Below are 14520 nucleotides of genomic sequence, written 5' to 3' on the forward strand. Positions count from 1 at the left end.
CGCCCTCTTCTACAAAAACAGCTTTGCTTTGAGCTATGCTGTATATACTTTGTAGCTTAGAGGGGGAAAATATGAAGGGTGTCATATGGGGTTCTGTTGCTTTAAAAAAAAAAAAAAGAACTGAACCATGAGACCTTCAGGTGATGGTGCTCATAATAACTGGCCCAGATTGAGGTTGCAAAGACTTCACCTGTGTGACATGCAGAATTGAGGAAACTGAAACCTAGAGAAGGTAAACAATCTGACCATCATATAGCTCAGACGAGGAAAAATTAGGATTTGAATTCAGATCACAAGGCCTTTATGCGTGCCATTCCTTCTACCAGGAATTCTGCCCACTACCACCCTCTCACCTTTCACCTCACTATCCTTTCCTCCGGATCTCAGCTCACTGAAACCTGCACAGGGAGCCTTGTGTGACTGACCTATCTAAGTTAATTGCCTTTTATGTAGCCTCATGGCTCCTTGTACCTCTTCTTCACACCTTTTAGTGTACCTGCAATTTACATATCTTGGTAATTCTTTTATTAATGCCAGTCTCTTATGTTAGACTGTGAGCTTCATGAAGTCAGGTCTTGTTGTTTTGTTTCGTTTTGTTTTACTCCACCATTATGTTCTCAGTACACAACAGAATACATGGCATTTAGTGGATGTTCACTTCATTTGTTGAATGAATGAATGAATGAATGAATGAATGAATGAATAAGTGAATGACAGATGAATGGACAGACAGTCAGTCAGCTATCTAACCTCAGAGGCAGTGATGTTAGACATTACATGTGCTGCCTCCCAGGTCCCTTCCCATTCTAACCTCCAGTAGTCTTGGGAGTCCCCAGCCAGGGTCATCATTTTGCTCCTGATAGTGAGCTGAGGAATTTGAAGAGCTGTCAAAGGGAGAAGGACTGGGGTGAATCCAGGACCAATAAGGAGAAATACAGGAAGCACTGGTCAAACTCAATGTAAAGAGGAGATCCCTCTCGGCCCGCACCATGGAAGCCTGGAATGGCCCCAGAAGTAATCCAACATAAGGCTGTGTAGAAAAACTCACGCATGGACCAGAAAACCTTTAGGGTTCCTTACCTTGAATTCTGTGATTCCATAAAACATATTGCTTGTATGATGAGTACTTAAGATATCACTGCTGTGTTGCAGCCTAGAATATTGTCGTCAGCGGAAGCTCATCCTGCCAACCAAATTCCTATTTTGTCACTCAGTCTCTCATTATTTGTCAAGAGATGCTGCTATTAATTAGACCTGGAGAGTCCCTCCTCAAAAACCTTTCCAAAATAATGATGTCATTGGAAATGTATTTAAATTTCTATTTACTAATATGTGATTCCTTTATAATTAATTGGACATTGGGTCTTTCTTAAAGTAATTAACCCATTTCATCCATTACTCACTAAAGAAATAAAAGCTATACAACCTAACACAGTCATGGGTAATTCTACTCATGAACAATGGGGTTGAGGATAGATGGATCATACTCCTTGGTTGAATGGCTATTAGTACTAGATACCATATTTCAGGGAGGAGTGAGATTTGAAGTTAACTGAGCTATCCCTAGAATCTAGTTCTCAACCTGTGGGTCGCAACCCCTTTGGGGGTCAAATGACCGTTTCACAGGGGTCACCTAAGACCATCGGAAAACAAAAAGATATTTACATTACGATTCATAACAGTAGCAAAATTACAGTTATAGAGTAGCAACGAAAATAATTTTATGGTTGGGGGTCACCACAACATGAGGAACTGTATTAAGGGGTCACGGCTTTAGGAAGGTTGAGAACTGCTGCTCTAGATGCAGTGAAACTATCCAGAGCAAGGTCCTACCAACCTTTCATAGGATTCTGTAGGGACCTGATCCTCAACTCTGCTATTTTGGTTGATTGCTTAACAATGGATTTTCAGCTGAGACTCCTTGGCCAGGTTTATAAGGCCCTTCTCTGTGAGCCCACCTTACCCATGGCCTCCTGCCCACCATTTCTCAATTCTATCCTCTATACACCCAGACCAGCCACTCTGATCTGTTCACCTCTCCTTAAGCCTGTCCATGGGTGCCCACGATTCTGTCTGTGCCTTTGCAGAACTGACTTTTCCCCTTTACCACTTATCCATGGGCTCCAACATCTAGCCCCAGTTCCACTGGCACCAGTCTATGAGACTGTTCTGGTCTCTCCCAGGTAGGTCAGTCACTTCCTATACCTGCTATCACCAAAGACAGCTTTGGGCTATAATTGTACACAACCCCTTCCAGCAGATCCTGCATCCTCTGGACAGCTCTTCATTGGACCATTTATACCTGGAAGATACACTCAGCAACTCATTGTTGAAATGGAAGAGGAAAGAAAACACAATGAATACCCCACCACCACCAGTACCACTTGTGTCATTTTGCCACCTAGAGTGCACTCCATGCCCTCTACCTGCCAAAATCCTACTCATACTTTAAGATCTAGATCAAATCTCATCACCCTTACCAGTCTTTTCTGACTGATAAGTTATTTACAGTCTTTGTCATTCATTTAATATTTAGCATTAATAGCTTTGTCCTATTAGCTATCTTTTCATGTATGAATGTCTTAACCTCCAAATAGGTGGTAATCTAGCCTACTCCTTCTTTGTATCATTTTGGGGTTCTTCCTCCCCCTCACACGGCCACTCTGTTGTGAACAGAACAGCCACTTCATGAATATTTATGTATTGATCGAGCAATTTGTATCCCTGTTTTGCATCCCCCACAAAGTCTGCCTCAGCACAGAATAAATAATTGCTGATGAATTGATTGAGTTGGAAAAGCAGCAGTTCACCTACCACAAATCTTCTGTTTGTAACCTGACTCATCCACCAAAGTGTCAATGTGCTGGGGAAGCTGCCGTGGAATAGCGCAGAGATAAAGTTAGCTCTGTTGACTTTGGCTTGGCACACAAAGCCAGGGAGGAAAATCAAATCTCTTCCAAATTTCCTGCACAACCAAAAGGCACAGAGCTTTGGAAATCTGTGCAAAATAAGACATTACTTCACGTTTGTTAGAAATGTAAGAGGATGGTTGGGAAGATAATGGAATAGTTGAAAAGAATTTTTTCAAATATGGTCAAACCCCGTTACAGCATTATGAGCAAGGGGTTTAAACATGATTTGTATAAAATGCAAGGCAGCTTAGTTGCTAAGTTAGTGAAATTGAGGAGATGAACCTCTGGAGAGAACAGGAACCTATCACATTAGACCCTTGCAACCGTCCTGCCACATGCATGTCAATGACCTTGTGGGGTTTTGTTGGTGGTGGTGGTTGGTTTATTTTTTTAATATAAATGTGAGTTTTCTAACTTTCATTTCTAGTAATCGTCAACTAGGTTATTTGGGTCAACTCTCCTCAAATTTTTTTATTGTGATAAAAAATACATAACAAAATTTACCAAAATATTAACTTTTTAAGTGTATGATTCTGTGGCATTAAGTACATTTATATTGTTGTGCAACTATTGCCACCATCCAGCCACAGAACTCTCTCATCTTCCCAGTGAAACTCTGTCACCATTAAACAGTTCCCAAATCCCCTCCCCCTTCCCCCTCCCCCGGCAACCACTATTCTGCTTTCTGTGTCTATGAATTTGCCTCCTCTAGGTACCTCATATAAGTGGAATTATACAGAGGGTGCCAAAAAAAATGTGTACGCATTTTAAGATAACATCTTACATTTTTTCGGCACCCTCGGTATAATGTTTAACCTTTTGTATCTGGCCTATTTCACTTAATATAATGTCTTCAGGGTCCCTCCATGTTGTAGCATGTATCATATTCGTGATCCATTTTTACAAATGAGGAAGTTGAAGCTCCTATAATTTGTCTAAGATCATTTGGGACTTTCTGTGTGACCCAAACTAGAGTCTCTATAATCTTGAGCGACATATAATAATACCCATTGTTAACTATAAACCTGAACTACGGTAATCACTTTACATATATATATTTTTTTTTAATTCAGTCCCTTCACAAACCCTATGAGTTCATTTTCTGTATCTTAGAATGAGAACCTGGATCAGAGAATAAGAGTTGGCCCCAGTACCTGTAGCTGGGAAAGGCAATGTGACGCGAGGCCATACCCCGCGCCTCTCTCTCCATGAGGGATTCTATTAGAGGATTTCCCCAGAGCAGTTATTCTCACACATATGTGCATGTGGGGACCAGGAATGTCAGCCCCACTCTCCAGAAGGCAAGAGCATGAACTTCCTCCCGGGGTGCATGGCATGAGACACTCACTCGGAAGTACCTGGAAATTTACGGGGATTGATGGGCACAAAACCCAGGGTGCTTTGAAACTTCCCTGAGGACTTGGCAAGTGTTTGATGTGAAAAAGCATTCCTTGCCTGCAAAATGTGTGTCTCTAAGGAGCTCTTAATCTTCCAGTGTTAGGATGACTAGGGAGCTGGGCTGGGAGGGGAGCGGGGAGCAGGACTGAAAGCAAGACTGCTAGAACTGCACCCAGCAAGATTCTCTTCCCCAGCCTTGGCTCTCCCTCCATCAAGGCCTGGGCTGGAGTTGTGTCTCCCAAGGCAGTAACTGTCAGGGAGCCATCTGGTTTGGTTTCTTGTGACTGACTCCAAGGCACATAAATCCCTCTGGGAAGAAGTCACAGCCACAGCAGCAACAGTGAGAGGCAGCGCGAATGTTCACTAGCTGTGAACTAGGAGGAGACGGGCACAGGGTGGGCCACGGAGAGCATCAGGCCCAGGACAGACGGTTCTGAGAATGACAGGCAGACCTCTTAGTTTCAGAGTCTGTGTGTATGGGTGGGGTTGAAGTGGGCAAAAGAGCTGATGGAGAGGGCTAAAGGTGTCCGGAGTCTTAGAACTAGAGAATCCCCTTCCATGGAGGCTTCCCAGCAGGCCTACCAGCTCTATCTAATCCACCCGCGTTAAGCCAGCTCCGTTCCCTCTTGCTTTCTTCACTAATGCATCTTGTGTCTGTACTGCAGCCTGTCTGGAAACTCCCCCATAGCAGGACTCCTTCTCCTTCATCCCATGCAGACTCTGCAAATGATGACTAACTGGCTGGCTCATTTACCTTAGAATCTCTTCTGTTCCCTCAACTGACTCTTGGGATGTTAGAGCCTGAAGGATGCTGGGGGCCCAGTTGGTCCAGCTCTCTCATTGGTGAGGTTAAATGACCTGCTCAAAGTCACACAGACACTGCCAGGGCTTGGACTGGGACCCAGTCTACTGCCTCCCAGGCCTGTGTTATTTCCTTACATTAAACCAATGCGGCCTTCTATCATAGAAAGCCTCAGGGCCGTTCATTAGGAAAATGGTATAGAGCTTTTGGACCCTAGGTCTAATTATCAGAATTTCACTCTTTCATTTTATTTTTTTAATACAGGGAAGGTAAAGGAGGAGAAATGATTTACTTAGTTTCCAGACCACTTGTTGAAATCCTGCCCAATTCCGGGCAATAAGTCATCACTCTCCCTGATTTCCATTCCTCACATAACATTCCCTGCCAAAGCTAACTGTGTTCATGCTTTATAGGAGGGACACTCGCCCTACCCTTGGCCCCAGGCCGGGTGCCAAGCCCATCAAGGGAGGTTAAAAGGAACTCATAGGAATACAAGTCCCCCCTCCCTGAAGTGGCATTCCTCTCCCAATAAGCCCATGAGTAACGGAGGAAGATGAGACAAACTCGTAGGTGCTGAGGACCCATTCTGGGCAGCAAGGCCCTATATCAGCATTCCACGTACGCCCCTCACTCAGTTAGCACACACCGTAGGAAGCAAATGTCATTATCCTCACTTCACCAGAGGTTAAACTGGCCCAGGTCACACAGACGGCAAAGGGCAGAGTCGGGATTGGAACCCAGATCTCCCTAGCTGCAAAGGCTGGGTTCCTTTCTACTCCACCGTGCCCCATTCCATTCTGTATTTTCTCTCATGGCCATCCCTCACCCATTTCCCATCATGCCGTTCCTCTTACCTGAGTGAAACCCTGCCCGGGAAAGCACTGCAGGCCTTCTCCCCACCCCAGTGGTCCGCTGTGAGGCTGAAGACTGAGCTTTTGCATCACAAGCAGGAGACAAATCAAGAATAAGTTGAGGCATCCCATTTTCATTACTTTGGAAATGAACCCAACCCCATGATAGCACTTTCTCTCCTGTTGCGTAATCCCAGCACGGATAGGTGGCATCTGCAGTGATTGCTGGTCAGTAAGCATCTATTCTGGGAGGTGTCCCCTGCACCATCCAAGAACATGAAGTAGCTGCTCTCGTCACAGATGGAAAAGCACACCATCGTGGTGCTGTAGGGTTTGGGCTGCGTCCAATGGCGGGTTTTATTTCGAGTTGGAAGCCGGTGTGCTTGCCCGGGTAAAGCGGGCGGTTGTAAAACAGAAGTATACCAACCCTCGCTAGCACTCTTACCCGTTTTCCTTCCTTCCGATGACACTTGGCAGTCCCAGGTTCTTTCAGAAAGCCTCTCATGGGTACACGTGACTGGAGAGCACACACCCTAGCCATACCTTTGATATGTGTTAAGTTTATCATTTAGTTGGTCAGAAAGAAAAGAAAGACCTGGGACAGGATCCCTTTTATTTGTTTTGTTTTGTTTTGTTTTTAGCTGAGCCATCCTGCTACCTGTTGGCAGCTCAGCGGCTGCTCAGCTCGGGCTGGACTCGAACCGCTGTTGCTCAGAGCTCAAACTCTTGAGCGAGCTCTTAACCAACTGAGCCACTCGGCCGGCCCTCAGGATCCCTTTTAAACATCTATAATGTTAATAGCCCTTCGCCAGTCTAGCCCTGACTAGTTGCAGCACCTAAGCACCCTTTCCCTTTGGTCTGAGATTAGGGCTTCGGGAGGAGGAGGCCTCCCAAAGACGGAGCATCTGCCTGCTGGGGGGGTCCACCCTCCAGCCCAGCGATCCCATCTGCCCAGGCGGGGCTGCTCCTCTGCCCCGGCTCGCCGTTACTGCGTGAGCAGCTGGACAGGCACAGGATGGCAGAGCTGGGTGGACCTTGACCATCACACTGGAGCAGGGAACAGGATCCAAGTGAAAATAAATTTCAGAAGAAGTCAGAGTTATGTTTCCAGCTTCCTGAGCCGGGTCGAATCTCTCAAAATGGGAGCCGATGGGAGGGAGGCCAGGTGGGAAGGCAGAAGAGGTGGGGGCGGGCGGAAGCAGAGCGGTGCGCTGTGGCATCATTCATACCCAGCCATTCACCGGCGAATGTGGGCCGTCTTGTCCTGCTGTCTTCTCACTAGAGGTCAGCTCCTGGTGGGCAGGAGAATCCGAATCCCTTTGGGGCTCTGCAGTGCCCAGCACTGTGCTACACAATGATACCGTGTAAATGCTCGTGGGGAAGTACCAGACGGGAAGCTCACCTGCCGAAGGAGCAGTCTCGGGAGCTTGCGGTTGGAGTGGGGTGTGGCTGACTTTATTGTGAGCGGCCGTGCGTGTGCGTGTGCGTGGCCGGCCGTCACCGCCGGGAGTGGCCCTCCACACCGGTCGGCCTGGTTGCTGCAGGACCTTGGCAGAGCACCAGCCCCCGGTGTGAGCTGGTTGACTCTGGGTTTCCTTCATGTGCTTGTCTCTGCCCATCCCGTGCTTCGAGCGCTCTGTTTGTTGAATGACTAAAAGAATCTATGCATGAACTACTGATACTTGAAGGTGTTGAAGCTTAAATACTCTAAGATTCTCACACTAAAATCTCATAAAACTTCAAGCTCTTGCCTATGCCCAACTCATTTTAGCCAATCTCCCAACGTAATGAAATTCCAACACCAAAAAAAAAAAGCAGTTTAGACTCTCTCTTCAAATTCATTATAATGAAATGTGACCTCTCACGCTCAGTATGGCTGTTCGCACGTTCTTTGCCTATGAGTAGAAGCTGTGAAGCACATACAAGAGAACTTGTATCTGCCTGTAAAACCCCAGATTGTCACCGCAGACTGTTGTCTCCTTCAGGGAAGGTTTCCCTTCCTGAAGGGTGTGCGGGTGCTGCCCAGCCCCCTGGGGGGAGGACGGGAGCTGTGGCCGCAGCCCCGTGCTGGCCCCCAACGTCTCCCTGCACCCTCGTATTTCCCACCAGCTCCTTGTCTCTCCAGCCACCTTTTAATGGCTGTAAACAAGAAAGACCTTTCAAGCACCCCTGCTCAAAGTGCTTCCCGTTCAGTGTCAGTTATACCTCATCTCCATTAGTTAAGGGGCGGAGCTAGAGAGGAACACGGACTCGGTTCATCTCTTTCTTGCGCAGAACGATTCAAATATGTCCTTCTCAATGGTTTGCGAACCTTGTCACTTCCTGGGAGAGGTTGGGGTAGAAGGAGGAGGTTGGAGACGTGAAAGGGAAGAAAGACGTGGGGCGTGCAGCCGCGTGTGATAGTTGATAGCTGGGCTCCGAAACCAAATTGCCTAGTTTTCCTTAATTGAGGTGAAATTCACATAACATAAAGTTAACCATTTTTAAAGTGTACAATTCAGTGGCATTTACTACATTCACGATGTTGTGCAACCACTGCCTCTATCTAGTTCCAAAACATTTTCATCATCCCCAAAGAAAACCCCATGCTCATTAAGGAGTTTCTGCCTATTCTCTTTTTCCCCCCACCCCTGGCAACCACCAGTCTCCTTTCTGCCTCTATGGATTTCCCTATTCTGGACATTTCATCTAGGTGGAATCCTACAGTATGTGATCTGTGGTGTGGGCTTCCCTCACTCAGCATGTTTTTGAGGTTCATCCACATTGTAGCGGGTATCAGTCCTTCATTCCTTTTAATGACTGAAGAATGTTTCATTGTGTAGGTCCATTGTATGGAAATATCATATTTTGTTTATCCATTCATCCACGGTTGGACATTTCCACCTTTGGGCTGTTGTGAATAACGCTGCTATGAAAATCCTTGTACAAGTTTTTGTTTGAACACTTGCTTTCAATGCTTTGGGTGTATACCTAGGAGTACAATTTCTAGGTCTTATGGTAATTTTATGTTGTTTAAGTTTTTAAGGAACCACTAAACTGTTTCCTACAGTGGCTGCACTATTTTATATTGCCACCAGATTGCTTCATTTCAAACCCAACCCTGCTAAATAGCTGTGTGAGCTTAGGCAGTTTACTTGTGTGCTCTGTGCCTCAGTTTCCGCATCTGTTTAGCAGGGACAAAATGCTGTCTATCCACTGGGGTTGTGAAGCTCAAATGAGTTAATGTATACAAAGGGTTTGGACAGTGCACACAAATGTTAGCTGCTGCCACTGTTATGAAAGGACAATGGAGGTCATGGCTTATGAAAGATTGAGAAGTTTTTGGGCTAAAAGAGGCTGCACTGGGTGATATACAAGAATCAAAAAAGCTCTAACCCAGACACTTGGGGTTGAGCATTGAGGGCATCCCTTCCTTTGAGGAATCCATCTTCTTACCTATCCAGCGGTAAGCCACGATCCCTCAGCTCCGTGACCCCATGCTTTTCATGGGCAGACCACTGTTCAAGAACCAGGAAACCTGGGTCTTCCACTCACAACCAGCTGCTAGCTCCACTCCTTTCAGCTCTCGCACCAGCAAAAGGAGGACAGGAGTGTGTCCTACTATTTGAAAGCTCCAAAAGGAAGTTTCTAGAAAACAAAAGAAAGTCAGTCTCCTTCTCCCCCCCCCACCCCCCTATCTCTCTCGCTCCAGTGTTGTTTGGAAAAGGCAAACCTGGTTGATTTTCAGTTGAATCTACTGAATTATCACTGAATATTCTGCCGAATAGTATTTCTCCAGGAACTGCCAAACTGTTTTCCAAAGTGGCTGCATCATTTGACATTCTCACCAGCCATGTATAAGCATTCTTATTTCTCCACATCTTCTCCAACACTAGCTATTTTCCCTTTATAAAAAAATTATGCTATCTCAGTGGGTGTGAAGTAGCCTCTCATCGGGGTTGTCAGGTCCAAGTGTGTCAACCAGGGACCATTTTGGTGGTGAGATGCCCAAACGAAAGAAAGCACGTGGCAGATGTGCCATAAGTGCAGCAACAGCTCTTTATTTGTCTGAGGCTGGGGCCAGGGAGAGCGATCAAAAGGGAAGCAGGGTTTATATACACACAGGGTTTATATGAACAGTAGTGGCATATGGCCAACAACATATGCGCTCTAGGGAGAAACTTACATGAAACTTACACGTACAGTAAACTTACACGCAGTCTTGCACCAGCCTGTCTGTCTTCCCCTCTGTCCCTCCCAGAGGGGAGGGGCCAGGCCAGTGGCCTCCAAAGCCTGTCAATGGCTTCCAACACTAGGGGGCCCCAGCTGGGTCCCCACAGTGGTTGTGAACTGCATTTTCCCTGATGGCTGATAATATTGAGCACCTTTCATGTGCTTATACACACACACACACACACACACACACACACACACACACACACACATACACACATGCACTTGTATATCTTCTCTAAAGAATTCTGTTTAAATCCTTTGCACATTTTTATGGGGTTGTCTTTTTATTGTTGAGTTGTAAGAGTTGTTTATATATGCTATATACACGTCCCTTATCAGAGATATGATTTGCAAATACTTTCTCCAATTCTGTAGATGGTCTTTTCACTTTCTTGACGGTGAAGCACAAGCGTTTCTAATTTAGATGAAGTCCAATTTATCTTTTTTTTCCCTTTTGTAACCTGTGCTTTTGGTGTCACATCTAAGGAGGCCTTGCCTAATTCAGGGCCATAAAGATTTGCTCTTATGTTTTCTTCTATTATGTTACAGTTTTAGCTTTTACATGTAGATGTGTGACCTATTTTGAGTTAATTTTGTGTATGGTGTGAGGCCAGGGCCAGCTCCATTCTTTCACACGTGGACATGCAGTCATGCAGTCATGTGTTGAGGAGACAGTCCCCTTTGGATGGGTCAAGCCAGCACTTGGCTGCAACAGGATGTCTTGTCCCCTCAGCTCCCACCCACGAAGGGCCTCTCGGCTTCCCCCACTGGGCCCAGTTCCTCGTCTTGCTCTCATTTTGGTATCTGGAGGGCTTGGGTGTGTGTGGTGTCTGGGGCACTCGTGTGGGACCACGTGGAATAAGGAGAAAAGGTTGCTCTGCTCCACTGGCAGCCCTCAGGGTTTCTGGAATATTCACAAGGTTGTGGAACCATCACCAGAGGCAGTTTGGGCTTCAAAGATGCCCCAGCCATGTCCCCTGAGTTCAGCCAGTGGCCTGGCTGGACTGAAAAAGAAAAAGGGAGGCAGGAAGGCTTATTTTCTTCCTTCCTCTAGAGCAGGCAGTGGATATATCAGGTGAGCAGGTGGGGCAGGTGCTGTGACATCATGATCCCCTAAGAAAAGGCTTTCCCTCCCTCGCCCAGGCTTGGTTATTGCACAGCCTCAGCGGTCGGTACCTTCTTCCTCTGCCTTGATCCAAACAAGGGCTCTATCCTAGGCTGTAATGTAAATAACCCTGTGAGGCCCAGTGTCTTAAGTCTCAGGGCTTGATCCTTCCTGTAGGTGGGCTCTAGCCGGGAACAAGGAAGAGAGCAGGACGAAGGTGACCAACCTGGGGTGGAGCAGGGAAGGGAGGAAACACTGGGACAGGAGGTTAAGGAGGAGATGAGGGAGCTGCGACCTGAGGCAGACTCTTCACTGATCAGGTATATTCTACTCAGCCAGGGGCCTGGGACCGAAACAGAGGGTGGGAAAGAAGGAAGAGCAGAGAGAAACCCCTTCACTGAGAGCAAATCCACGAAGTATCAGGAGTCCTCCGGAAGTGGGGGGCACTGGACCCAGGTGGCAACAATGGGGACCAGCGGGTGGTCCATGGGGCGTGGGCGTGGCCTGGGGAGCACTCTCACCAGAAGGTCATTTGTTCAGGGCCTGGCATTACTGAGGGCCCAGCACCGCCTCCTGTGCCCGAGGGAACGTGGCCTGTCCCTGGTCAGGCTGAGAGCTGGCTGGTGTCATCCAGAGGCATCTGCCTAGAGCCGCTGGTTTGCTGAGGACGAACATGGCCTGACTCTTCTGTGGCAGCAGGCTGGAAAAGAGGAATGTGTGTGGCTCGGAAAAAGAGACGGAAAAGCGCCAGGAGAGGGAAGCGTCAGACCCCCGGCCACACAGCTGGTGAGAGTGGGCCTGCCAGCTCGTGGCCCTGAGTTGTTTCTGCTGAGGGCTTTCTTACTGGTTGTCTTTAACAACTGTCAGTGCACACAGAAGGTGTCACTGCTGTCGTGTCCGCGTGTTCAGAATCACCAGGCTGTTCCATGAAAGCCAAGTCAGCACCCCTGGTAAAAGCAGAGGATTAAAACAATTGGCTCCATGGCACAGAGATGGCATATAAGGCCTATATGGCATAATTGTCTAAATGCCTCCCCCAGGCCTAGGAAAAGCCCAGAAGCCCAGGGCCCACCTCCCACCTGCTGAGTCACAATCTCCAGGGCTTGGCCCAGGAAGTCACATTGTTAAGAAGCTTCCTTCCCAGGGGACTTGGCTGCATCTGTTCCAGTGGAGCCATCAGTCTCTGTTATTCAAGCCAAGGACCCCCTACCCCCACCTCCCCCCGAAGTCTATAAAAGATGCCGGCTGTTAGTGGGAGTCATGGGTCTGTCAGCCCGTGCTCTGAGCCGCGGGTGCTTCTGCAGGCAGCAGGCGTACGTGGCCCTCACTCACGTGCTGTTCTCTTTCGTTCTCTAGGACACACAAGACCAGCCACTGCTACCGCATCACCTACCGCCACATGGAGCGGACCCTGTCGCAGAGCGAGGTGAGGCGTGTCCACCAGGCTGTGCAGGAGGCTGCGGTGCGGCTGCTGGCCGTGGAGGGCCGGTTTTGATGTCACCTGGGCCTCTGCCCTCAGGTCTTCTGGATTTGCTGAGAAAAAAAAGATATTGTTAGTAGACTGGGACATCAGTCAGTTTTAGGACTTTCAGAAAATAAAGGATCGCCTTTGAGAAATGGTTGACATAGCATTCGTCTTTTATTTGGGGAAGGGGGAAAGAGCAATCATATGAGAGTTCCCTCCTTTTCTTTTAGAAATGCTTGGCCTGTGGACCCTGTGTGGTTAATTGGTCCCTGGGCTCCATTAAAGTGTAAATACCAGCCATGACCCTCCCCTGACAGGCTCTTCCACCCTTGTAATCAGTGAATCCACACAAAGGGACATCGGAAACTCCAGATACGGGAAGTCTTTTCGAATCAGCTTCTGTTCCTTTCTCCCTTCTCTTCTTTTTCTGTTTTGCAAAGGGCAGGCTTCAAACAGGGCACCCATGAAATGCCAGGGCTCCCCTCAAAAGGGAAGGAAGGCGTGGCATCTCTGAGCAGGTGAGATATTATTTGCTTTTCATAAACCCAGGGCTTGGAGTCAGGCCCCTGGCCCCAGGCCTTGAGCTTAGCTGCCTTCTGCCCCGCTGGAGAGGAAAGAAAGGAGAGAGAGCTGCCCCAGGGGCTAGAGGCACATAGAGGGGCCAGGTCCTTGAACATTTCCTAACAGGAAGCCTTCGCTTCCAGAGGCGACCTTTAAGGAAGAATATGGGGCTTTGATGTTCCGCCTTCCAGCCCAGCACTTTGTAGCCTGCCTGCTTCGCTCCTGACCAGTGTTCATAATCAGATCCCATCCCTGGCGTGCTGCTGGAGGCTGATGGAGCACTCCAGTGCTGGGATAAATATTTGATGAGGGGTGGCCATTATCAGCCAGCGGCGAGGGGGGTGGGCAGCTGCTTCCGAAGGGAAGAAATGGGCTTGAATGTCATTTAATCTTCTTCATTTGGGCTTTGCTCTTGGATTTTCAAGGGAATTAAGGAAGTCGTACCCCACTTTCCACACCCAAGGCAGGATCCAAACTGCTGTCAGGGTTTGAGGCCCCCTGCACGTAATTCCTCAAGTGGGTAGATCTGAGTGGGAACACATAATGTGAGTGGTAATTTCTTCTTCAGCAGCATTTCCTATTATAGCAGACATTTCTGATCCAGCCTTGGGCTGCGTTTCTAGAGATCCCTTTATCCCCAAGACCACTTAGGCTTCCATTAATATTCTCTTAACAAAACAAGCTAAGTGGGTAGCGCCCAGAAATTCCCGGCACCACAACACGGGCGACAGCCTGAGCACGTTTGTCAAACACTCTGCTTATGCCAAGCCACATATACTAGGGCCCAGGGCAGGGCTGGCATTCCGGAGGGTCCGCAGAGGGCTTTCTTGGGCATTCCTCTCAGCACTTCGTGAGGCATAACCCACTGCTCTCTGAACTTTACAAATGAGGCGGCTGAGCCTGAAGAAGTCGTGGGACTTGACCAGGAGTGTCACCAGGAGGTGGCAGACCTCACACTCAAGCCGCCGCCTCCAGTAGGAGCCTCTACTGCAAAGGACGTCGGGTGGTTCTAGGGTCTGTGGCTCCCTCCTGCTCCTGGGCCTTTGTTCTGTTTCCGTGAGAACTCCAGTGGCAGGGGTCTGTCCAGACGCCCCCAGCCCTGGTCCACTCTGGCTGGCACGCATACCAAAAGTGGGCCTGCCCTCCCAGGGAGCCCAAGGAACATCCAGACTTTTTCATGTGGTTCCCACAGGACAATCAATATGGAAAAA

General features: G+C 48.1%; 1 protein-coding gene across 1 annotated transcript in view; it reads left to right on the forward strand.

Annotated features, from left to right (window-relative positions):
- LOC109371986 (phenylalanine--tRNA ligase, mitochondrial-like) overlaps window positions 1-12904 on the forward strand; it is a 177107-nt gene extending 164203 nt beyond the window's left edge. Inside the window, exon 3 of the mRNA XM_019624778.1 lies at window positions 12640-12904. Within this exon, the coding sequence (XP_019480323.1) occupies window positions 12640-12778 (139 nt within the window). The 3' untranslated portion in view covers window positions 12779-12904. The remainder of the gene's footprint in view (window positions 1-12639) is intronic.
- The last annotated feature ends 1616 nt before the right edge of the window (window positions 12905-14520 follow it).

The sequence above is a fragment of the Hipposideros armiger genome, unplaced genomic scaffold (genome assembly GCF_001890085.2).
Source record: "Hipposideros armiger isolate ML-2016 unplaced genomic scaffold, ASM189008v1 scaffold_607, whole genome shotgun sequence".
Lineage (NCBI taxonomy): Eukaryota > Metazoa > Chordata > Mammalia > Chiroptera > Hipposideridae > Hipposideros > Hipposideros armiger.